The 27,596-nt window shown below is 42.9% G+C and overlaps 1 protein-coding gene across 1 annotated transcript in view; it reads right to left on the bottom strand.

The window, feature by feature from the left end:
• Nucleotides 1-10,523, bottom strand: part of LOC126252072 (cholinesterase-like) — a 61,865-nt gene extending 51,342 nt beyond the window's left edge. The window contains 2 exon segments of the mRNA XM_049952919.1: nt 4,406-4,540; nt 10,395-10,523. Coding sequence (XP_049808876.1) covers nt 4,406-4,540; nt 10,395-10,457 — 198 coding nt within the window. The 5' untranslated portion in view covers nt 10,458-10,523.
• Between the last annotated feature and the right edge of the window lie 17,073 nt (nt 10,524-27,596).

Genomic DNA, 27,596 nt, shown 5'->3' on the forward strand with positions numbered 1-27,596 from the left:
GTTCCTGACCCACCGTTTGCTATTATTTACACTCTGCTGGAGTATTTCAGAAACGAATCTCAGTTTGACTGCTCCGTTTCCATTAGGTTATCTCACGATCAACTTTTCAAAAATTCCTACCAGAGGTATAACGTTATCATCGATTACCGTTTAAGGCGACTGATGGTACCGTTACAAAGTGCATTGATTGATTTCAACATTCACTGTTCATGATTACATAATACACATTCCAAAAGCTTTACATCAGTGGCTTTAGTCTTTGGTTTGGCATGTGACTATGTGTAGACGCACTCCTTCGAGGTTTATCGTGTTTGTTTCCTCTTCTACCTGTTCATTTGATAGTTTCATTGTTCTTTCTTACACACAGATCATTTTGCTCAGAATCAGTAATAAGGAATTAGACAGTCTATAGAAATACAACATGTAGATATGACCTCACCTCTAAAGAAGTGTTTCGATTGATTTCCCCTTGCTTTATGATTGTAAACATGTGTGGAAGTCTGGCTCTATATTGTTTCCAAGATTCCATACAACTATATATATAAGATATATTGTGTCTGTCTGTCTTTCTGTATCATCAAATGTACTGACGTAAATAAAAGCGACTTATTTTTATTTTACTTCTCACTTTCTTTCCAGATTCAAAACGAAATATTTCACACCATCTATGCAAATGTTGTTATAGTCTTAAAATATATATTAAGAAATGGCTAAATATTACCTTTCTTCGATATTTCTCTTAGCAACTATATTAACTATGTGTAAGCGTAGGCTTCCGCGGCCGTTGTCTTCTTCAATAAAATTCTTCAGGGTATCAGACCGCATCGTCATAATTTAAAATGCGCCAACGTTTCGGCCAGCGTTGCAGCTAGCCTTCATCAGGGCCTTACGTTAACTCTTTATATTAACTATGCGTGCTCTTGCACTGAAAACCCACTTAATTCCACGTATATATGTACAGCATGTTCTGCATATTTAAGTCAAATTCTTTCCATAATAAACACCTAGCTCACAGTTAGCCTACCTACAATGCTTTTTTTGTGCTTTTGTGAATATGGTAATTTTCTTTTAGGACGAAATGTTTATCGTTTTTTATTCTAATGATTTCCATGTCTTTGTCTCTGGTGATAATTGTATCTTGATGATTTGTCTTGTACTTCCACGCTCTTACATGCTTTTTGCATCTGGTGTCAAATGTTCGCATGGTCTGACGTATACAGTACATCTTCCTTTACATGTATTACATTTTACATGATGTACTCCTGGTTTCTGATAAAGAACTGATGTTATACTGCTTATGGAGAATATTTTTTATTGAATTTTGGCCTTGGTGAGCTCTTTTTATGTTTTGTTTTCTGAAAGTCTTAAATATTCAGTGTGTGTTCTTTTGATTCTATGGCATTGTACATCATCTTTTGTTTCCTTTTTTTCCCACTCTGTGTGTTCCTGTTCTAGTGTCTTGTATATTGGTTTGTGTGGGAGTTTGTTCCTGTGTTGGTGTTAGCTGGGTGTTTGCTCTTTTATGTTCGGTAGTTTTATTCTTCACCTTTCTTACTATGTTTTCTTTGTATATATTGTTTCTGGCTTTTTGTAATATGGTGTTCATGACATTTTGGTAAATGTCTGTGTCTCATGGTACAGTGTTTTTTCGGTGCAGAACGCACCAGAATACTGCTTACTTTTGTGTGTTGGGTGATTTGATGTCTGGTGTATTGTTATATTTATTACTGTGGGTTTTGGTAAACGAATCTCCGTCCGTTGTTTTGAACCTGTATGGGATGTCCAAAAAATATAACCATTAATTTTGCTTTTTTCTATTGCAAAATTTATCCAATCATGAACAGAACTTCTTTCTTAGTGCAACTGTTCAGGTTTACTACTTGGTGCATCTGTTATTAACAATATGTTTTCTATATACTGAAGACAGTGTAGAATATTGTAACTACTCAGCACTTTTTTATTAAATATGACCTGCTCTACATGTTTCATAAATGTTTAATATCGTCTGAGACAATGAGCATTCCACTGGTAATCCGCCACTCTGCAAAAAGAATTCATTATTGGACTGAGATAGTTCTGTACTGTTACTAGCTGAAGCAGATCGATTCATTCTTTCATGTATTCAAGTGGCAGTCCAATATTTCATTTCAGGTATTTTGTGATTTGGTATATTGAGATAAATATTTTCTATATCACATGTCAGGTAGGTGGCTACATCTGAAATTTACACATCTTTTACGTATTGAATGTGTTGTCTAGTGTTTCTTATTATTCTGGCCTGTTGCAATATATAGATTTGCGATAAAGTTTTCAACACTTGTCTTGCAAGTGAAAATGTGAGAGCATTTATAGTTCATTGTAGGTCTGGCTGGGAGATCTTTCTCGTGAAACTTCGGTTGCATTAGAAGGAAGATAACCTGGGAATCGATGGGAACAGTTTTCTTTCTTCATTGTCTTATAACATGTGTTCAGTTTCATCCACAGCGTTTGTCCACTTCTTATGGGACCTTTTAGTTAAATCTTATTTTTGTTTCATAATTATACTTTTGGTGACAAACGTATTTCTGTATTGAGTCTTCTCAGTGTTATGGAGTCTATGTTGATTTGGTTTGCAGTGTTTTCTTCCAACTGCATTTTACATTTATGACTTCATTGCTTACAAACTCCCTTGCTAGAGGAGTGTTTGCCTCGCATGTTTTGTTTCTATTTTCCCTTACGAGAATGCTTTCTAACTCAGCTATGCGGTTTCCAGTGTATTTTTCGCCTGTATGTATTCTGACATTGTACTTCTGAGCTTATCCAAGGCGTTTTATTTCTTTCGTAAATAACGCAGTGGCAGTAAGGTTTGATATTTTAGGATGGACTTTTCGCCTATATTTATAAAGCATCTTCCATATCCAAACTGGAAGTATGGATGTATAGTATGTCTAAGCATTTTGAAATTTGTAGATTAGAAACAGTATTTATTGTAAAATTACAGTACTGTTAACTCAAGGCTCTTTTGCTTCTTGTTTCCATATTTTGCATATCAATACTTTTTACTTCACTATTAGCAGAGGCTCAGGTCTAAAGAGAGTTGGCTGTCCATTCACTTTTGGCAATACTTCGACTTTTTTTAATCCACTTTTCATCATGCCGATCTGGTATTTTCTGTACTTCAACTCAGGTTTCCGAAACTAGAGAAGATAAATAGTTCCGTAGTTTCATATATGCCGCACTCAGCAGACTGTTTCTTTTTATTCATTCGCCGGCCGCGGTGGTCTAGCGGTTCTGGCGCTGCAGTCCGGAACCGCAGGACTGCTGCGGTCGCAGGTTCGAATCCTGCCTCGGGCATGGGTGTGTGTGATGTCCTTAGGTTAGTTAGGTTTAAGTAGTTCTAAGTTCTAGGGGACTTATGACCTAAGATGTTGAGTCCCATAGTGCTCAGAGCCATTTGAACCATTTTTTTTTATTCATTCGTTTTCTGTGTAAGCTGGCAGGGTTATCAACGAGTGAACGCAGTTTTTTAGTATAACATTAAATATGGATAAATGATCACAATACTTCATGGATCGCCTGCTCAATACCATCCCTTCCGCTCTCATCTCCAACGACTAGTTCCCATTCAGCATTACAGTTTCATCCCACTTACGTTCACTGTAGTCACTACTGCTCCAAAAAAACCTCAAACGATTACTGTCCATCTTCCTTCCCATCCTACTCACATTTATGCGGCAAATCCAACACTCTCACACCACCAACCACTCTCTCACATTCATACACACACACACACACACACACACACACACACACACACACACCAACTGTATCAGAAAATATTGTTCTTAATCCATAAATAGCAAAGTGTAGAAACATATGTATCCAGTGTTACTACGGAAGACACTTTACAAATAAAAGTGGAACTCGTCTGATGAAAATACTGTTTCATTACACTAACCTTAGGGCGATAAAACCTAAGATGATTGGTTGTAGGGTATGGTTCGATCGCTTTTGGGGAGGCGAGTTACCGCATCTCTTTTCCATGATTGCAAATTGTTAAAATCAGAGGATCAATATGGTTGTACTGAGTCCTTGCAGTCCACCCTTAACAACATCTTACACCACTGAATGTGCAGTATTGCTGTACAAGATAGTCACACATTGTATTAATTTTACTTGTACTGTAATAAACTGACACAAATTGAATATTTCAGATACTTTCCAAGATCCAGCATGTATTATTTGTCTGAAACTGGATTTCCCTGTTTCATTTTCACCACTTCATTACACGTTTGCAGAGCTTCGAAACACTCTTTTTTTTTTGAGACTCTCTGGATTCCATGGTGTGTTGAGACCAGTGTGGACTGTGTAACAGGACGGTTTCTCACAAATATCCAACCACACTTCTAGTCAGCTGAACTCTTACCTGGAAACGCAATTTCCCCAGTGGCGGCACAGCGTACGGGATGCCCAGAAAAGCCGTGTAAGAGGTGTTGTAGACGCTCGTGGCTGTGGTTCCTCGCAGACCACCCTGCTCAACGGTCACCAGCACATCCTCTCCCTGGAACAAAGATGAAGTTCAGTTGAATGCCATGATTAAGATAATGAGATGAAGATGCTTTTTCTTTACAGTTTTATAGCTAGATAAATATCTGCAACAGCAAAAGATATTGACAAGAAACGAGGAAACTCGTTCTTCAAATCGCTAAGAGCAGAATACTTCCACAACCAGCATTTAAAACGAATATGAAGTGAGCCGTGCAACAGGAACAGGATTTCGTGAATATACCGTGAGGTGATACAGAGCTAGTAACTGTATCATAGTGAATCAGTTACATGTCTGATGCATTGTGAGGTACTACCAAGTGCTTCGAGTCAAGTCATATTCATATAACATTCCTAGTTAATTTCAAGGGAGTTTTCTGTTTGAATATGAAGTTGTGTGTCGAGAAGAAGAAACAGCTGTTATACGCGATACAGAGAGAATGAGATGTTACGGTTTAAAATACTGTTGTCAACTGCGTCAGTACAAACCGATGACCTCTATAACTTGAAAAAACAGCTAATGGTTGTTGCACCCATGCCGACTGCTGTTCACGGCGACAAAGGCTGGAGTTTGCAGGCTGGTACCGTAACAGGACGTGCACTGAGTAACGACTAGTGGCGTTTTCGAATGAATCACGTCTTGTGCTCCATCGACAGATTATCGTTGGCTCGTAGGGCATGAAGCAAACACGCTGCAACCAGTAATGGTCTGGGAATGTTTTCGTGGCATTCTCTAGATGATATCGTCATTGTGCGTAGCACAGTGATTTAGCACAAGTATGCTTTTATCCTTCGGGTCATGTCCAGCCTGACATGCTGTTTGATTTTACTCGGTACGAGGAGCTGTGTCACACAGGTTTCCGTGTACCTGTGTGGTTTGAAGAGCATCAGGATGAGTTTAACCTACTGCCCTGGCCACCAAACGCCACGGATTAAAAGCCAATCGAGAATATGTGGGGCCATCTCTATCTGGCTGTTCGCACCGTGGATTCTCAACGGAGAAACTTAGCACAGCTGGCCATGTTGCTGGAGTAGACATGGCAGCAGGTCCCCGTCGGTACCTTTCAGAACCTCCGCAGAGACAGGCCGGACAGTGAAGGGCAGGTGTGTTTATAGCGGTAAAAAGTGCAATAGTATCGAAGGAAATTGACGGAGATCAGAAATGTGAAATAATTTGGGTGAAGGTCACGGTTAAAGCAGGCTCAAACATGGTAATTGGATGTCTCTATATGTCCCCTGCCTCAGCAGCTGTTGTGGGAGAGCACCTGAAGAAAAATTTTAAAAATATTTCGAGTAGATTTCCCGATCATGTTATGGTTCTGGGTGGAGATTTTAATCTACCAGATATAGACTGGTAAACTCAAACGTTTATAACGCGTGGCAGGGACAAAGAATCCAGTGAAATTTTTTTAAGTGCATTACCTGAAAACTACCTTGAACAGTTAAACAGAGAACCGACTCGTGGCGATAACATATTAGACCTTGTGGTGACAAACAGATCCGAACTATTTGAAACAACGCAGAACAGGGAATCAGCGATCATAAAGCGGTTGCCGGCAGGAGTGGCCGTGCGGTTCTAGGCGCTACAGTCTGGAACCGAGCGACCGCTACGGTCGCAGGTTCGAATCCTGCCTCGGGCATGGATGTGTGTGATGTCCTTAGGTTAGTTAGGTTTAATTAGTTCTAAGTTCTAGGCGACTGATGACCTCAGAAGTTACGTCGCATAGTGCTCACAGCCATTTGCACCATTTGAACCACAAAGCGGTTACTGCATCGACGATTTCAGCCGTAAAGAGAAATATTAAAAAAGGTCGGAAGATTTTTCTGTTTAGCGAAAGTGACAAAAAGCAGATTTCAGAGTACTTGACGGCTCAACACAAAAGTGTTGTCTCAAGCACAGATAGTGTTGAGGATCAGTGGACAAAGTTCAAAACCATCCTACAGCATGCATTAGATGAGTATGTGCCAAGCAAGATCGTAAGAGATGGAAAAGAGCCACCGTGGTACAACAACCGAGCTAGAAAACTGCTACGGAAGCAAAGGGAACTCCAGAGTAAACATAAACATAGCCAAAGCCTTGCAGACAAACAAAAATTACACGAAGCGAAATGTAGTGTGAGGAGGGCTTCGCGAGAGGCGTTCAATGATTTCCAAAGTAAAGTTCTATGTACTAACTTGGCAGAAAATCCTAAGCAATGTTGGTCTTATGTCACAGCGGTAGGTGGATCAAAACAAAATGTCCAGACACTGTGTCACCAAAATGGTACTGAAACAGAGGATGACAGACTAAAGGCCGAAATACTAAATGTCTTTTTCCAAAGCTGTTTCACAGAGGAAGACTACACTGTAGTTCCTTCTTTAGATTGTCGCACAGATGACAAAATGTTAGATATAGAAATATATGAGAGAGCGATACAAAAACAATTAAAATCCCTCAAAAGAGGAAACGCCGCTGGACCTGTTGGGATACCAGTTCGATTTGACACAAAGGAACTTGCCCCCTTGCAGCGGTGTATCGTAGGTCTCTAGAAGAGCGTAGCGTTCTAAAGGATTGGAAAAGGGCACAGGTCATCCCTGTTTTCAAGAAGGGACGTCGAACAGATGTGCAGAACTATAGACCTATATCTCTAACGTCGATCAGTTGTAGAATTTTGGAACACGTATTATGTTCGAGTATAATGACTTTTCTTTAGACTAGAAATCTGCTCTGTAGGAATAAGCATGGGTTTAGAAAAAGACGATCGTGTGAAACCCAGCACGCGCTATTCATCCACGAGACTCAGAGGGCCATAGACACGGGTTCTCAGTTAGACGCCGTGTTTCTTAACTTCCGCAAGGCGTTTGATACAGTTCCCCACAGTCGTTTAATGAACAAAGTAAGAGCATATGGACTATCAGACCAAATGTGTGATTGGATTGAAGAGTTCCTAGATAACAGAACGCAGCATGTCATTCTCAATGTAGAGAAGTCTTCCGAAGTAAGAGTGATTTCAGGTGTGCCGCAGGGGATTGTCGTAGGACCATTGCTATTCACAATATACGTAAATAACCTTGTGGATGACATCGGAAGTTCACTGAGGCTTTTTGCGGATGATGTTGTGGTATATCGAGAGTTTGTAACAATGGAAAATTATATTGAAATGCAGGAGGATCTGCAACAAATTGACGCATGGTGCAGGGAATGTCAATTGAATCTCAATGTAGACATAGAAAGAAAGATCCTTTATCATTTAGCTACAATATAGCAGGTCAGGAATTATCTGGGAGTAGGCATTAGGAGCGATTTAAAATGGAATGACCATGTAAAATCAATAGTCGGCAAAGCAGATGCCAGATGGTTCAAAATGGTTCAAATGGCTCTGAGCACTATGGGACTCAACTGCTGTGGTCATAAGTCCCCTAGAACTTAGAACTACTTAAACCTAACTAACCTAAGGACAGCACACAACACCCAGCCATCACGAGGCAGAGAAAATCCCTGACCCCGCTGGGAATCGAACCCGGGAACCTGGGCGTGGGAAGCGAGAACGCTACCGCACGACCACGAGATGCGATCGCAGATGTCAGACCTCGATTCATTAGAAGAATCCTAAGGAAATGTAATTCGTAAACAAAGGAAGTAGGTTGCAGTACATTTGTTCGCCCACTGCTTGAATACTGCTCACCGGTGTGGGATCCGTACTAGATAGGGTTCATAGAAGAGATAGAGAAGATCCAACGGAGAGCAGCGCGCTTCGTTACAGGATCATTTAGTAATCGCGAAAGCGTAACGGGGATGATAGATACACTCCAGTGGAAGACTCTGAAGGAGAGACGCTCAGTAGCTCGGTACGGGCTTTTGTTGAAGTTTAGAGAACATACCTTCACCGAGGAGTCAAGCAGTATATTGCTCCCTCCTACGTATATCTCGCGAAGAGACCATGAGGATAAAATCAGAGCGATTAGAACCTACACAGAGGCATACCGACAGTCTTTCTTTCCAAGAACCATATGAGACTGGAAGAGAAGGGAGAACCGATAGAGGTACTCAAGCTACCTTCCGCCACACACCGTCAGGTGGCTTGCGGAGTATGGATGTAGATGTAGACTCTCTTCCAGCATGTATTGCAGCAAACCGTGCTGCAGAACGTAGTTATTCAGGTTTTTGTGAGGTGATCACATCACTGTGAGTGGACAGCGTAAGCCGGCCGCGGTGGTCTCGCCGTTCTAGGCGCGCAGTCAGGAACCGTGCGACTGCTACGGTCGCAGGTTCGAATCCTGCCTCGGGCATGGATGTGTGTGATGTCCTTCGGTTAGTTAGGTTTAAGTAGTTCTAAGTTCTAGGGGACTGATGACCACAGCAGTTGAGTCCCATAGTGCTCAGAGCCATTTGAACCATTTTTTTTGGAAGGCGTAAGTGCTTAATAAATACCGCTATACGTAGCAATAAATATTCATCATAGTAGAAATGGACAACTCGGTCTGTCTCAGTATAAAGCTTCAGAGCAGCATTTCGGAGAATGCTTGCACACTACCATACATTAGTCACCCCCCGCCCACTCCCAGGAGACATCACACTAATACCCTGTAAAACCAATACCGTGATAACGACCTCACTTAAGACTCAGGGCGAGGAAGAGAGTCAACAAGTTATTGTAAATCTTCCCACATGCAGCAGAAGCCATTGGCTGCTGGTTATACCATGCCCCGTAGAGCTGCCAGATTGTCTGTTGACTGCTACGTTTCAGTCCCTGCTCCAAATGGTCCCAGAAATATTTTGTGGGATCAAGGTCGGACGAATAACCGGACCAATGAAACTGCGGCAGGGTGTCTGAATTTTCGTCAAACCAGGGACGTACGTGTGCAGTCCTATTTACATAGCTGATATCATCCTGGAAGACGGCTGTAGCAAGCACCAAAGTATACTCCTCATGAATCTATGAACTAAATGGCAGCAGATGGTTACAGAACATGTTGAAATAAATATTCTGGCTCATGTTCACGGTATCATGAATGACCGAGCACATGTCATGGTACGAAAAGCACTTCTAAAACCTCACTGACCAACCTCCAATCTAAAATACATCCTCCATCCAATGCGAGATAAGCACCTCATTGGACCTTCGGTGCTCTCAACACGTTATGTCCTTTCAAAAAAGATAAAAATGCTACTCTTCGGACCACCCACACATCTGCGGTCAGCTACTGTCTTATTGTTTTCCCCACTGAAGAAGTGAAGCTTAATCTGTCGCTATAAGGAATGGCAAACTGCGGGATGCACGACTCCAAATGTAACATGTGGATCACTTCGTAATGTTCGCTCGGCAGCTGGCCGAGATGACCCTGCATCCACTGCCAGCGGAAATTATTCCTGTCTGGTGAGAAACTAATTGTCACTGACGAAGAGTGATACTCGCTTCCAGTCCCTGACGATTAGAGCCGTCTTGCGGCTACTGTTCTTCCACCGTGTTACGTGGCTGCGAGTGCTACTCTATTCCATGTAGATACATTGGATAGTCGGCTCTGACATAGCAGCATACTGGGCCACTTCACTCGCGGTGTCGTCATGGACTCACCCAAACACGACGGCTGTTTGCGGACATATTGCCACGCCTGCACGTCAACGATTCCTAATGCGTTCATTATACAAACTCGAATGACACAGGCACACCAGTCCCCTGCCAGAACTTACATCAGCGATGCAGAATCACATTACACCCTGGTTCCAGGTCTACATCTACAGCGCTCCAAAGGGCACAGCATGTCTCTTTATAGGGTGATTAACATTTTGGCCTGTCAACTTGCGTATTTCTGTATGTCCGTATGATAACGGCATACTTTTCAGTTTTACTAGGGTTTCGATAGATGCATTGGATTGAATAATGTTTTACCTTGGCGAAGACTGCAAAAGCGAGGAACATTAACGATGCAAACGATGAACGGCTCGGCTTCATGGCTGTGGATACTTCCCACGGGAGTGGAATACTGGTGATTCGAAACAGAGAGCCGTCAGACAGCAATCAGCGATGCCGAGTGAAAAGCAACGGCTTTTATCGGGATATCAGTTTTGGAGCTGTTATGTCTCGATTAGATAGCCATCCGCTGCGTGCTAATCAGCTGATATGTAACAACAGATGAAGATTCGTTCAAAAAATGGCTCTGATCACTATGGGACTTAACATCTGAGGTCATCAGTCCCCTAGAACTTAGAACTACTGAAACCTAACTAACCTAAGAACATCACACACATCTATGTCCGAGGCAGGATTCGCACCTGCGACCGTAGCAGTCGCGCGGTTCCGGAAGATTCGTTCTTTAGCCAAAGAAGAGTAAAGGGATGCTTAATATAGGCAAAAATCGTAACTTCAAAAATATATGTCAGACGTTTTATCTGCTATCACTGTACAGCGCAAAAGTTCCTTCAAAGTTTTTCAACTAGCAAACAAGAGGTAAGGGAATAATTTCTTGAAGTCCTCTGATATTATATCAGAATTATATTAGGAAACTGATTTCGGATATAATATTTAAGGAAGATTCGTTTCGTATGGTCTACCTCCTTCACATTCAAAAAGTAAGACGACGCTGCAAGAGTGTTTAAGCCACGAAAATAACTTTTCAAACAAAATAATATTCACGAGTCACTGATGTTCGTCAAAATGCCCCTTACAGAAATATTAGCAGTTACCTTAAGCTCATTCACTCTAAACAAAAAGGATAAGTTTCGAATTGTTGATAAAATATTTGAAATATGCTACTTTACAGACAAATTACATTTATTTCTGTCTGCAGAAGTACAGATACATTGGCCACTTGTCAAACCAGCAATCAGCCACAATATACAGGGTGAGTCAGGAGGAAAGGTACATGCTTTCGGATGTGATTGTAATAGTGATATGCACATATGTCCTGTCGTTAACAGTATCCGAGGAAACTAATGAAATCAGTGGGGGAACGGGCAAATGCAGGAGATAGTACATGAAAAATTGTGATCTAATACTTTGTTTAACGTGTACATTTCCTCAAAAAAGGTGTTCACAAAGTCTACCATCAGCCGCAATGCATTTTTCATCTCTTGTACACAGCTGCTGTGTTGTTGATATGAGCTCATTCGCACGGTCCTTTATTTATGCACACGCATGGAAAATTCGAGCGAGCATTTCCTCCTTTGTGTCCACTCTTGTCCTTAGGCAAACCCAAAAAATTAATCTAATGGAATGAGATCAGGAGATCAAACTAGCGTCCGGCCATCCAGATATATGTTTTCTGTGAGTTCTCTGAGCCGCTCCAGCAAATTCCGTAACGGTTACTTTGAAAGGGCGCGTCAGATTTCCTTCCCCATCCTGGCACACAATCCGAGTTTGTGCTCCGTCTTTAATGACCTTCATGTCGACGGGACGTTAAACCCAATCTTCTTTTTTTACTTTGGGTGAAAAAATGGTTCAAATGGCTCTGAGCACTATGGGACTTAACAGCTATGGTCATCAGTCCCCTAGAACTTAGAACTACTTAAACCTAACTAACCTAAGGACATCACACAACACCCAGCCATCACGAGGCAGAGAAAATCCCTGACCCCGCCGGGAATCGAACCCGGGAACCCGGAAGTGGGAAGCGAGAACGCTACCGCACGACCACGAGATGCGGGCCTTTGGGTGATGTCGGTGGCCAATAAATGACCTAACGGTGCCCGATTCAGTACTGAGAATACGTATCAGTGAGGTTCTGTCTCACTTGCATATTGAAATGGTCGTTTTGGTTGCATTCGCATGTAAGCGCTGGTGAAGAAGGACATGCGACTGACGCCTGTGATTTTAAAACAGCTGTATGTCAGATACGGTTAAGAAAAGGGCATATATTCGTTTGAAGTTTTTTGTTCAGAATCACCAGTATTATCATCATGCACAGAAGAAGTCAAAGAATTGGAATAAGATAAATGTTTACACACCGTTACAGCGCCACCGCAGCGTTGTATGCATCCCATTATCTGTATGCGGTGATCTTGTTTCCGTGAATGTAGGTACAAATCTTGAATCTTTGATGCGGAATGCATGAATAATGGGGCCAGATAACTCATTCCCATTGTTCCGTACACCAATAAAGATATATGTGAGTTCCGCGTAAGCTTAATTTTCTATAGCGTGTAACAAACGATGTCTTACGCATGGCGGTCCGTCAGCTCAATAACGACAGTGTCTGTGAGATAACAAAACGTTTTGAAACTTATGAGTTCACCGACATTGTAATCCATTGACAACAGTTCCCTATTTTATGTTCTCCTTTACAGAGCACCGAACGTATTATCCATTCCCTTAGTTTCAGTTACTGCACAAGCAAAATCTGCGAATTTAGATGTTTTTATATGCTAGCGTTTGTGACAGTTGTTTCAACACGAATGAAGGGTCCAAACCTTGCAGCGTTGGTTTCAGTAAATATAAACTAGTGCTGTAAAGTGGAGGGATACCAGCTGGTCCAGCAGTGACCTCTTGTCATTGAACACAAAGTTTATTGTTAGATCTTGCTCAAACGAAGTGTAAGCTTAAAAGCAATCGCTTGCAAAAGATGCATTTGTTGTGTATTATGGACTTCGATCAGGCCACAATGCTCGATGTCCCAGACATGGTTTGGTGACAGTCCAGTTCATACGGGTACGATGACACTAAAGTGATGTCTGTGGACTCGACAGATGAAGGAAACAGTCGTACACAGCAACGAGCGTGCAGTTCGCTACACAATGTGCCAACAGCGAAGTACCAGCGACATATTGTCCATATCACATGTTCTGCTCAAAGTTTAACGCTGCAACTGATGTACAACTTTATGCATCGACTGTTTGTTCTGTTGCAGGATGGAGTGTTGGAAAACATATCGCAGTGTTAACCGGCCTTTTCTAGGAAAACCCGAACGCCTCAGAGTGCAATGGGCGCCAAAGGGCGTCCCTGAAGGGCTGCGTTACATCATAAAGGGTGGAATTGGTACACATGTCGATATTTTTGTATGTGGTACCTTAATATGTGCACACATCAGAGTATCAGTTCTTTTCTCTCTGCATCCAACAGTCTTCTCAAAAAAACGTAACAGACTTTAAGACAAGAGTTTATTCTCCACGGTCGTACTGCACAACTAAGTGGACTAAGACTATTAGTACAGACTAACTGTTTTGAGTTCACACGACCACGCTTAAGCCCTTTGTCTGCTGCCAGGGGAAGACAGACATTTATGGTTTGCTCTTGCCGAATGTACTTGGAGTTACTAACCAATCTAAAAACATACGTCTTGTAGTAGCTATATTTCCGCAAATGACGTTAATACTGATGTAATGTTGTTCAGTACACTGTTCTCAGTCACCAGTAGAATTCCCTGCTCCTATACCCATTTCACCCTGGATACTGCTTCAAGAGGTGTGCTGCGTTAATTTTCCTTACGGTGATGGTGATTATATGTTCCATGCTACGCGATCTGGCAGCTTACATTATAGAGCAGCATAACTGATAAATATGTTGTGGGGGTCTATAGTGGCAATGTATATGTATTACCTGACGGTGTATATGACAGGCATTGTCAAACATGCAGATTTAGAATAATAGTTTGTTGCATTTCATTTCCGTTTTTCATTATGGACACACCCTCGTTGGAGTAAAGTCGAGAGGTTTTCGCCAGGTCAACTTCGAGCATTACGGACGTGAATCATTTATGAACATCAAACATCTGCTACAACAGCGCATGACAAGAGCATAAGAAGCATGTTACGTTCCATTCCGTTCTGATGTACTTGCTGGAGCACACTGAATCCCCTCTAATGGCTGATGAATCATCAGCTTGAAGGTTAGTGTAGGTGGTGAAGTTAGGGGTGGTTCGGGGGGAGGGGGGGGGGAGAGGGAGGGAGGAGGAGGATGGTTTCAGAGGCTGTAGGCTCAGTTATTCAAACAAAACGTCACTCTTAATAAAATATTCTGTGCTGTTATGCCGTGGTCGAATGGTTCACATGGCTCTAAGCACTATGGGACTTAACGTCTGAGGTCATGTCCGCCCCCGGTAGCTGAGTTGTCAATCCTAAAGGTCCCGGTTCGATCCCCGGCTGGGTGGGAGATTTTCTCCGCTCAGTGATTGGTTGTTGTGTTGTCCTAATCTTCATCATTATCTCCATCGACGTGAAAGTCTAAGAAGTGGCGTCATATCGAAAGACTTGCACCTGGCGAACGGACTACGCGATGGGAGGCCGTAGTCACACGACATTTACATTTATTTATCTGAGGTCATCAGTCCCCTAGCCTTAGAACTAATTAAACCTAACTAAACTAAGGACATCATACTCATCCATGTCCGAGGCAGGATTCGAACCTGAAACCGTAGCAGCGTCATGGTTCCGGATCGAAGCACCTAGAACCGCTCCGCCATAGCGTCCGGCGTGGTCGTATGGATTTTGCATTAAAACTCAACGTTTCGCAGCAGTTGAGCTGTCATTCCCCACCCCTCTCCACTTTCTATAAATTGATGGTAAGTTCTTATGGGACCAAACTACAGAGGTCATCGGTTCGTAAGCTTACACACTAATTAATGTAACTTAAACTAACTTACGCTAAGGGCGACATACACACCCATGCCCAAGGGAGGACTCGAACCTCAGACGGAGGAAGCCGCGTGGACCGTTACAAGACGCCATAGACTGCTCGGCTACCTCGCGCGACCACCTTCTACAGTTTCCCTTCAGTTCTTCTGGTCGTTTTTTTAACCGTTCTCTTTGTAGTACCCACGTACATCGCCCCACAACTGCACGATATAAATTTCCGTTTTTCGCAGCGGTTTGAGAGTACGAAAAGCCGATTTTAGGTCATGCTGTACCTTCCTGGTGGTTTGTAGAATACCGCGAAGTTCTGTTTTTTTCAAGATTGTTTCTGTGCGGTCAATAACGTCCTGAATGAAAAGCAGGAAAACTTTCGATTACACAGGCGCTTGTGCATCGCTATGACTTTTGCGCGGCGGTCTTAACGCTCCTTTAACCTCAGCGGACGAATAACCATTCTTTGGGAATGCATTAATGAGGTGCTGTACTTCCACGTCAAGCAGCTCTGGTACGCAGCTGTTCCTTGCTCTACCCGCCAACGTTTTTGTGATGCTTCACTTTTGTTGTTGGTGGTTGTTGGAATCCAGGTGAAGTAAAGGGACTGTGTACCCTTTCAATTATGTATTGGTAAGCCAGTGTGAAAATAATATTTATTGTGTCATGTTGATGACCATAACATAAATTTCTGCCAAGTACAGTACTAGTTAATGTTTAGAATAAGAATTATAACATTTTTCAAAAAAATGTTCAAATGTATGTGAAATCTTTTGGGACTGTACTGGCTCTGAGCACTATGGGACTTAACATCTTAGGTCATCAGTCCCCTAGAACTTAGAACTACTTAAACCTAACTAACCTAAGGACATCACACACATCCATGCCCGAGGCAGGATTCGAACCTGCAACCGTAGCAGCCCCGCGGTTCCGGACTGCAGCGCTAGAACCGCACGGCCACCGCGGCCGGCCGGGACTGTACTGCTAAGGTCATCAGTCCCTAAGCTTACACACTACTTTACGTAAATTATCCTAAGGACAAACACACACATCCATGCCCGAGTGAGGACTCGAACCTCCGCCGGCACCAGGCGCACAGTCCATGACTGCAGCGCCTTCAGACCGCTCGGCTAATTCCGCGCGGCTATAACGTTTTTGTTATGTGTATAGGTGTGTTACATTCATAGCGTAAGCTACCTTCTTCTTTCTTGAAAACTAGCAATACTGCCAACATAATTTGTGAAGATTAACACTTTTTACTCGCGCAGGTGCTATGGAAGTAATATGCAACTCCATAAAAATCCGGACTGTACTCATACGTAACAGCCAACCAACGCGTAATCCGTACCCATTCTTTCTTTTTATAAGACGTACCGCTGTTATACATCAGTATAGTAAATACAGCTGTTTTTATTACCGGGTCCTGACCAACATTTCTGCTAAATTATGCCAGCAGCACGAGATCACTGTGTTTTTATTGTGTTTCATTACTTGTCAGTGTCTAAGGTTCGCATGCTCAATTACCAAACCAAAAACAGTTACACAATAAGTAGCCGGTATATAAAGAACATTTCATCCCAACCTAATAACTCATAATAAGAAAGAATTAAATAGGTACTTTTTTTATTTTAAATTTTCTAGTAATAAAGAAAGTGTGAAAATAATATTTATTTTGTGATGTTGAAGACCATAATATAAATTTCCGCAAAGTACATGACTAGTTGTCATTTAGAATAAGAACTATAACATCTTTGTTAAGTGTAGAGAACTGTATTACATTTTCTGTCTCATAATCCAAATAAAATTCAAATTGTCTCTGACAGTGAACTGGTTAACTGCAGAAGTTCACTCCATTCCTTCAGATCGTCTAGATCTAAAGAAATTTTTGTGAGTGAGCTTACGTAAGACTAGTGATCTGCGGCTGTTAACGACTTCCCTCCCGCCTGTAGTACCGAGCGAGGTGGCGCAGTGGTAGCACACTGGACTCGCATTCGGGAGGACGACGGTTCAATCCCGCGTCCGGCCCTCCTGATTTAGGTTTTCCGTGATTTCCCTAAATCGCTCTAGGCAAATGCTGGGATGGTTCCTTTGAAAGAGCACGGCCGACTTCCTTCCCCGTCCTTGCCTAATCCGATGAGACCGATGACCTCGCTGTTTGGTCTCTTCCCTCAAACAATCCAATCCAATCCTGCCTGTAGTATTCTTACTATACGAAAGACCCGCTGTTGCACTCTATAATTAACATTGCTATTGATCAATAATACCAATCGAGTCAAACAGTCCTCGTGATTGTCCATATGCAATTCTATCTGGATAGCGACATGCCCTTCATGTACATCGTCATTTAGGAGAGAACACCCTGAAGATCAGGTGGCAAATTCATAGAATGGGAGTCCTGTAATTAAACACGTAAGTCTTCAAACTAGGTCAATATAATTCTTCTGGGTTTGAGGCCACATTGTCAACTATAAAATTCTGACGTTTCGGCGACTATGGCGAGACACCATCCTCAGGGTGTACTGCTAACTGTTGAATGAGCACTAGTTTGGTTACTTATGTACTATGGAGAAGTGCTGTCATTGGGTATGATGGTGAGGAGGAAGGGTATTAGGTGTTCTTTTCTTGATCTGTGCGCTGCGTGTCGTCATTGGTGGAAATAGGAGTTTTCCATTGGAGTTTCCTTTATTGCTTGCCATTGGAGGAAATCCGCGAATAGGAAAGTGAGCGGCGACTGCAGCGAAGCGTTGTTTATTAACTGCCTGGCATCGGCTAGGGCGCGTCAGCACTCTGTGTACCCTCCGCCGCTGAGGCCCACCGCGCGTCAGTTGCTTTGCGAGAGCTGACCTTCCGCAAAGTTGTTGTTGCTCGCAGCCAAGACGCTGGAAGTCGGTACCCGTCTTCTCTATTCATATTCTCGAGTCCCTTCGCTATTTTTATACCTTTTCTATTCTTCCTCCTCAAACTAAACGGCTGTTTCGCCAGTACGCGGTCCTCCCGAAATTCGATCTTCATCCTGCACTGTTCCTGGTGTTCTGCCACCGCTGACTTGTTGTATTGTTTGTGACGGATATATCTCTCGTGTTCAGATAACCTTCTGCTTATTGGACTCCCAGTCTCACCTTCATATACCAGTCCGCTTTCGCACCCGATTTCATAAACTCCGGCGGCATGAAACTTGCCAATTGCATCTTTCATCAAGCCCAGAAAGTCTTTTATTTTGATGTTGCTACGAAAAATCGGCTTAATACCTGCCTGACGAAAATTTTGCCCAGACGTTCAGTAAACCCGTGTACATATAGTAGCAGGATGGTGTTCCGTGCTTCGTTCTGCACTTCCCTGTTGCCCTCCTCCTTTGCCGCCATAGTTGTATGTGTCATCCTCATGTCGTAGCCATTAGTTACAAAAATGGACCTGTCTTTCTGTAGTTCAGCTTTGAGATTATGTTCATCGCTGATCCTGTAGGCTCTCTTCGTAAAAGTTTGCATGGCTGATTTCTTTTGCGTAGGATGGTGGTGGGAGCATGCTTGCAGGTACCCGTACGTGTTGGTGGGCTTTCTATAAACTCTGTGTCCTAGCTTTCCGTCAAGCTTACGGTAAACTTCCACGTTGAGAAAAGGCAATACCCCGTGTTTTTCTATCTCCTAGGTAAAGCGAATTTTGCTGTGCTAGTGACTGAGATGTTGGTGGAAGTTCCGAAGCTCTTCTCCGTGTGGCCAGATGACTAAGGTGTCGTAAACGTATCGTAACCAGCATTCCGGGTGTAATGGTGCGTACAGGAGTGCTGGTTCTTCAAACGCTTGCATAAGAAGACTCTCTGGGCTCGACGAAACATACAATTGACAAGTTTCATGCCGCCGGAGTTAATGAAATCGGGTGCGAAAGCGGACTGGCATATGTAGATGGGAGTGGGTGTCCAATAAGCACAAGGTTATCTGAACACGAGAGATATATCCGTCACAAACAATACAACAAATCAGAGGTGGCAGAACACCAGGAAGAGTGCAGGATGAAGATCGAATTTCGGGAGGACCGCGTACTGGCGAAACAGCCGTTTATTTTGAGGAGGAAGATTAGAAAGGGTATAGAAATAGCGAAGAGACCCGAGAATATTAGAGAAGACGGGTACCGACTTCCAGCGTCTTGGCTGCGAGCACCAACAGCTTTGCGGAAGGTCAGCTCTCGCAAAGCAACTGACGCGCGGTGGGCCTCAGCGGCGGAGGGTACACAGAGTGCTGACGCGCCCTAGCCGATGCCAGGCAGTTAGTAAACAACGCTTCGCTGCAGTCGCCGCTCACTTTCCTATTCGCGGATTTCCTCCAATGGCAAGCAATAAAGGAAACTCCAATGGAAAACTCCTATTTCCACCATTGACGACACGCAGCGCACAGATCAAGAAAAGAACACCTAATACCCTTCCTCCTCACCATCATACCCAATGACAGCACTTCTCCATAGTACATAAGTAACCAAACTATTGCTCATTCAGCTGTTAGCAGCACAGCCTGAGGAGGGTGTCTTGCCATAGTCGCCGAAAAGTCGGAATTTTATAGTTGATGCACTCTTTTCACCAAACTACCCTGTCCTCTCCATTTAACTGTGGAAATCCCATGGTACTGTTAATGCTACCACTCCTGCTTTGAATTTTGAGTCATTACTTCCGACCGTAATTTGTTTTTCGATATCTTTACATTTTTATGCAGCCATTTCGTCTTAGCGTCCTTGCATTTTCTGTCTATTTTATTCCTAAGTGATGTGTATTTCTGTGTTCCCGAATTTCACAGAACGTTTTAGTACTTCCTTATTTCATCGAGCAACTGAAATACTTCTTCTGTGACCCACGGTTTCTTCGCAGTTACCTTGTTTGTACCTATGTTTTTCTTTCCTACTTATGCGATTGCCCTTTTCAGAGATTGCCACTTCTCTTCAACTGATTTGCCTATTTATTCCACATAGCAGTATCTACAGCCTCAAAGAACTTCAAACGTACCTATTCATTCGTAAGAAGATAAGTAACCCGCTTCATTGCTCATTGATTCTCTGTGACTAGTCTCTTAACCTTCAGCCTACTCTTCATCATTACATTGTGATCTGAGTCCATATCTACACTTCGGTACGCCTTTTAATCCAATGTCTGATTTCTGAATCTCTGAAGGGCAATCATGCAATCTAACTTAATCCTTCCCGTATCTCCTGGCCTTTTTCCACGTATACCACCTCCTCCTCTTGTGATTCTTCAACATAGTATTCGCTATTACTAGATGAAGTTTATTGCAGAACTCAGTTTTTCTCCTCTCTCATTCATAGTAGCAAACCCATATTCTCCTGTAAATTTTTCTTCTAGTCCTTCCCCTACAACCGCATTCCAGTCCTCCGTGACTAATAGTTTTTCATCTTTTATCTATTTCATTGCCCGTTCAGTATCCTCATACACTTCCTCTATCTCTTCAACTTCGACTTGAGACGTTGGCATCTTGTATCTGAATTATCGTTGTTGGTGTTCGTTTATTGTCGATTCCGTTGAGAATAAACCTACCACTGAACCGTTCACAGTAGCTTTCTCTCTGCCGTATCTCTCCTTTAATAACGAATCCTCTGCTGCTGTTCATATTGCCTTATACTCACATGATCACCGAAATCTCTGTCTTTTTTCAATTACTCTTCACTGACCCTCACTATATCTAGATTGAGCCTTTTTAGTTCCCTTTGCAGATTTTATAGCTTCTCTGTTACGTTCAAACTTCAGACATTCCACGCCCCGACTGGTAGACCGATATCCTTTAGTTACTAGAGAAAAGATTGCTTTTCTCTCATGGTCACTCCCACCCTGGCACTCCTCTCCCGTTGATCCGAATAGGGGACTAGTCCGGAATCTTATGTCAATGGAGAGAGCATCATGACATTAATGCAGTGGTTTGCACTGCCTTTTTCATCGTCATGCCGTTGATGATTGTTCATTGTCCATCTTTATTCCAGTTCCCCGGAGCAATTGGAAGAGAGTACCCTCAACCAATTTCCGCTCCTCCGTCCTCTTTGGCTGAATGAAGCTTTCTTATGCCAGAAGTCTTAGTCCGCAACTTCTGGTGATATTTATTCAAAATTTCGGCGGTGGCTTTGTTCTAACCAAGGACCAGAAACGTATTGATTACTGATCACAGACGATACCGTTCCTTGTTTATTTTTAGTCAGGTTTGCCAAAAGCATAGTAACGAGAATGGAACATGAGAACAGAAAAGGAACTCCACACCTCATCCAACTCCTTGACGGCTGAGTACCAGGTACAGCATATTCGCGAAACTCGCACGATAGCATGGCAACCTTTGTTATGTTCAATGGGCCGTAACCATAAATTGGTAAAAGACACAAGGATCCGCGTGACACACGCTGTCCACTACGTAATGGACGTAATACCCTACAAGCCTCATAACTGTACTGTTTTTCGTTCTGGGAAATGAGGTTGAGTCGGGAGGTATGAAAATCTCATTGGATATTGCCGCTTCCCTCATCCTGCGAAGAAAGGCCATTTGCCGTGGAGCCAACTCTAATGTCTCTATCCGCAGGCGCCAACAGATGACATGATGTATCCATTTTATGGCAACGGCTGCATCGATCTGTCTCTGTAAGGCCTATGCGGAAAAGTCGAACTATGGTGGGTAGAAGGTTATGAACGACTTGGTACCACGAGGCAGACACTTCCATCGGAGAAGTAGGTAGCCTGACACTGGACCAAACAACCTTCCGTGCTGTCTCCCTAAAGTGACCCCAAAGAGAAAGCGCGAGTTAGAAACGTCGTGCGTCATAGTAGCATTCTGACAGAGATGCAACTGGGAAAGAATACCAACCTCATAACTGATACCAAGAAAATATTCAGGAATGTGCATTACTTGATTATTCATCATATGAACATCTATTAGAGGGCAAAAAAAGAGATATATGTGATTTGGGGACGCGAAGACACGTTAAAATTAAAACAGTGCGTCGAAGTAGTTAAACAGAAGCCTTTGACCATCAGGGAGGCCCCGACCTCCCATCAGGAGGGTTCTCGCGATAACATCGTAGTGCATCCGAAAAATACAATGTCGCCAGGTAAACCTGCCCGATAATCGTTGTAGGTTTCGGAACATAATCACAGAAAGGAGAAAAATTTTATTAAGAAAATAACCTTGGTTTAACACATAATTTTCCAACGTCCAAACCTTATGAAATACGGCTGGTCCCGGTGGAGGTTCGAGTCCTCCCTCGGGCATGGGTGCGTGTGTTTGTCCTTAGGATAATTTAGGTTAAGTAGTGTGTAGGCTTAGGGACTGATGACCTTAGCAGTTAAGTCCCATAAGGTTTCACACACATTTGAACATTTTTGAACCTTATGAAATAACGAGAGGGAGCAACGTTCGTGCTCAAGGATCGCTCCTTGAATCCTGTCAGGCACGAACTTCCAATTTAAACCAGAAATCTCCATCGAGTCTATGGAATCTCAACCGCGTCAAACCACCGCAAATTGCGCAACCGATACATCCGGCCGTTAATCTGTGCTCCCATAAGTCGTCAAAATGCATACAAAACGTACTTGAGCACCAGTATGCCGTCATAGATACGAAGCAGTACCATAGCATCATCGGCATATTCGCGAACGATGAACCTTCCTCTCAATAACGTCGAGCCACCCTATGGAGCAGCCATGGGCCTCAGTAAAGTTTCCAGAAATAGCACGAATAACGACATAGAAACGGGAATCCCTTGGAGGACACCTTGACACAATTCTTTGGGGAAGTAAGACGACCATTCACGTCAATAGACGGCTGAATGCCATTAAGTATACAGGTGAAGACCGTCGTACAGCATCATTAAAATCCACAGTCGTCGACACACGCAAGAGAAAATCATGACTACCTCGGTCAAACGCATAATTAAAATCATTAAAAGGTATATCTCCCGACACAGGAACAACGGAGGTAAAGGCGAGATGAGATTACGACCTTCAGCAATGGGGGACACAAGAGTACGAGCCGGCAGAAAACTCTGATAACGCGCGTCAGTGTCAGCAAGCAGAACTGATAATTGGCTATTTTTCAGCCACGCTACGATTTTATAATCAAACGTGAGTAGCGTTATCGGTCTTTCCTGATCCACGGACAGACGTTTCGTCTTTTTGGGGATTAAAACAATTTTTACGATCGGGAGAGATGTGTGCCCTTTGCACCACTTCATTTACCAGAGAAGTTGTCGTATCTCTGTCAAAGGCCAAAACCGAACCTAAATCTTTGGGAAACCCATCCGAATCCGGCTATTTGCGGGATGGAGAGCAAACTACAATGTCACATACCTATCGCGGTAAAAAACTGCCAAAAGTACCTCATGAAGAGCTGGCGTAACAACACTTATCTACGAGGGAAGTATTCAGGGCATCACCACTGGAAGAAACATCCTAAACCATTACCTTCTCAAAGAGACGAGAATGGGTAGGCGTGACTTCAAAATCTTCAATATCCTGAGTCCGCCAGCTTTTAAATTGTGCTGCTGGTGACGGTGCCTTAATGGCAACAGCGGTCGCATCTGAGAACAACACTATCTAGGAGGGAACTAAAATCAGCAGACGCTATACTGCCTGAAGTCACTCCATTGTACAGATCGGAAAAATACCAGAAAAATTCACGTGTTATATCAGATTGTGATGATCACTCACGACCTTGTGTAGAGCGAATGGTAATGGGACATGGATTTTGAGATCGCTTAAGCCGAATTACATGATGCAGAAACGCCAACTCATTCTGGAGTATCGAACGTGGTTGGGATTGCAAACGAACACAATCTAATTTTTGTCTTTCGAGTTGTAGGAGTTTCGCCATCACGTAGGGAACTTCCATAATTTTTAAAGGGTTGTCTCGAGCACTGTCATAACGATCACGAAGGACAGCATAATAAAATTCCCGAGTCCTCCTCATTTCAGCCGCTTTACCAGCGCTAAAGCGTGTGAGGGCAATGCGAAATCGGGTTTTGGCAATGGCAACACACCATTCCATAACTGAGGGACAACAGACTTGGGAATAGATTGCCCGGTTCCACACGGCATAAATGATATCATTGAGAAAGGGATTCTCCAGATGTAAAAATATTTTACTTCCAGAGAGGGCGAGAAGAATGTACCGGCTGCTCGACTTCGTTAAGAATCACTGGAACAGTACAGCGGTCAGTGAAGCTAGTACTGGGTTACATCAGTTGACAAGAGATGACTGCAAAGGCAAGGAGACAACTAAAAACGGCAAGTCGACTACTAGAAGTACCTGTAAAATGCGTAAAACGCTCTAATGTTAGTTGTATGCAGATTCAAGCATTCTGTAGACTTAACGACGTTACCTTATGATTAAGTTCACAATGATAGTTATAGTGGGAGTCTGATTCACAGGATGTGAATCAGACCCCCCCCCCCCAGTCAAAATGTTTCATCTTTTACGAAATAAACGAATGGCATCTTCCTTATAAAAGCGTGAGAGGTCATATTTACGACAAGATCCAGATGGAGGAAAAAAGAAAAATTAAGTCGAGAACATAAAAATGACTCCGTATACCCAAACCGTCGACCAGCGTTTCAAAGTCCATGAAATAACGTCCCTATACAGCACGGATATGCCATAGAACTTTCTGTCGCAACATTAAGAAATAAAGAATACCCACGGGGACAAAACACATGAAATAATACTTCTTGCGAACACACATCAGCTTGGGAAACATAAAAAGTGTTGTAACTCAGTAAGCCGTAATGGAGAAACACCTGCATCAGTTAACACATGTAAGGCATGAAAGTAGAGCTACAAAAAAATGTACGCACCACGTCCCACTCTCCACAGCACTGGAAGACGGCGGGGGCGAAGGTACAGGGTTTGAATCCTCTCTAGCGGAAGGTGCAGATCCCATGCTTCGTTTTTATCGTCGTGACGTTGCACGCTCAGGTAGGATATGTTGTTTCACAGCACTCCATGAGAACATAACTTCTTGACGTGGAAGTGTAGGGGGCTCATCAAGGTCCGCTGCGGAGAGGGAGGCTTAGCCGCTTCACTCAACGGAATGCGAGGAACACAACCGGGAGCGAAGAAACTCAACTTCATGTAAAGAATAAACAGTCAACGCAGCGTCTGAAGCTGGCTTCATAATCTGACTACCCGAAAGCGATAACCTGTTACTCTCTCGTATCAGATTGAGGAAGGGATCACATCTCACTAGAGTCCTGTAAAGGCAGAACAGCATACAAGGTCTTCATTAAGGACAGGTGTACTGCAAAATTGAGAAAAACATCAAAATTTTTATTGCGGAGTTTACTAGATTGATTCTTTAAGAATAACCTCACAAAGTGACGTAACGGAATTCTGGCCAGAAACATGTCTTAAAGTTTATTTGAGCGTCTGCTCCTGCAACGCCCCCTCTTTCTCTGCTGTGATCCACTTTCTGTGAGAAAGATTACCTTTGCTTGTTCCTTTGTTTACAATGTGGTTTTTTTAACAGTCCGTGCCACAAACTTATTTCAATTTTTAGATTATGCATATATTAAACTGTTTTTTTCGAACTGAGTCTTAATAGTGGACGCATATTCAAAACCGTAAGAAAACGTCGAATTTCTCGTGTGAAAGGTGCAGGAAATTTAGGTAACAATATTACAGATGCTGCTCTTAAGTAGGAAGAACAATTTTTGACAGAGTTACTGAGTTCATCAAAGAACAAAATTAGTGAAGAAACTGATGATGCTGTGTACGAGTTTCCCAGTGGGTTTAGATTAACTGACTTAGAAATACTAGCACATATGCTTGTGGATGCGGTAATTGTGAGTCAAAAGGCCTTAGACAGTACTTGTGTCCTCAGTTGTTCCGAAGATAGCTGCATGTGATGAGTATCTAGCGCTCAATGGAGGAAATGTACGTAGGGTTAGTGCATACAGAGACTAGACTACCATCCAGAAGCATTCACACTAAAGATACTCAGAACTAGCGACGATGCGCGACTGGACACAGCTGAGGCAGCAGAAGGAAAAATGAAAAGTTGTCTAGACAAAGGAGGCAGGGGAGGAGATTATTCCAGGATGATGAGAAAGAGAATAATGATTACGGATATCGACAACGTTAGTCCCCAGAGGTAAAGCAGTATTGTCATAAACTGAAATAAAAACTTTAAATGCGAATTGCCATAAGCTGACGTTTTTGAGCTGATGTACCTTGTCTCAAGAACTATAAAAGTTATAATCATGATATTTGGCATAATTTTTAGTAATTGCTAACTGAATAATCCTGTACAACACTTTTCCGTTATCTTTTCTCTGAGAAAAGTTCTCCCTTAAAATTTGAGAAAAATATTAAGCTGTTCTGAGTAACACAAAACTGACAAATTTATTTCAAAGTAGCAATGACCTTAAACAAAAATCTATTAGCTTCTTATGTAGATGTAAATTGTGAAATTCCAGTTTTATTGTTTGATTAGTTTACGAGAAAAGGTACATTGTAGAAACAATGGTAATTAAAAATTCAAATACTTATAAAATGTATTTCGATGCGCATTTTCAAACAAAAATTGCGCAATATAACGGGCATTGCGTTGTACATAACAGACTCACGTTTTACTATCTTAGTTGTAATATTTTGAAGATATGTATATTTAAGAACAAGAACAGATTTTACCCTTTGTCTGACCTTCAATCATCGGAAACAACAGGACCAAACGTTGATACGGGTGGAGCAGAAGATGCAGATGCAACGTTATTTCAACAGCAACAGAATCAGCTTCGTCATTCCTGGCGAAACAATATTCGCAATTATCGTCAGTATCAGAGGATGAACACCGAAAGAAGCATGCTCCGCCACCACAAGAACGGGTAGGTGTGAAATCAAAATATTCACCGGCCTACGTCCGCCGGCTTTTAAATTGGGCTACACGTGCTGGCGCCTTAACGGCAACAGCGGCCGCATCTGAAAATGGTTCGTAGCGTTCTCGCTTCCCACGCCCGGGGTCCCGGGTTCGATTCCCAGCGGGGTCAGGGATTTTCTCTGCCTCGTGATGACTGGGTGTTGTGTGCTGTCCTTAGGTTAGTTAGGTTTAAGTAGTTCTAAGTTCTAGGGGACTGACGATCATAGATGTTAAGTCCCATAGTGCTCAGAACCATTTGAACCATTTTTTGAAAATGGTTCAAATGGCTCTGAGCGCTATGGGACTTAACATCTGAGGTCATCCATCAGTCCCCTAGAACTTAGAACTACTTAAACCTAACTAACCTAAGGACATCACATACATCCATGCCCGAGGCAGGATTCGAACCTACAAACGTAGCGGTCGCGAGGTTCTAGACTGAAGCGCCTAGAACCGCTCGGCCACTCCTGCCAGCGGCCGCATCTGAACATGCCGGTAACGGCGGATAAAGTCGAGCGGAATGGGGGGGCAACGTCTCTTCAACGTCGTTTAAATCGGGAGAAGTACTGACAGCATATTGCGAAGACACAAATTCAGCTAACGTCAACGGACGACGTTGGATTGGATCTGAGATGGCCACTTTCATTACAAAGGA

This window comes from Schistocerca nitens, chromosome 4 (genome assembly GCF_023898315.1).
Source record: "Schistocerca nitens isolate TAMUIC-IGC-003100 chromosome 4, iqSchNite1.1, whole genome shotgun sequence".
Taxonomy (NCBI): domain Eukaryota; kingdom Metazoa; phylum Arthropoda; class Insecta; order Orthoptera; family Acrididae; genus Schistocerca; species Schistocerca nitens.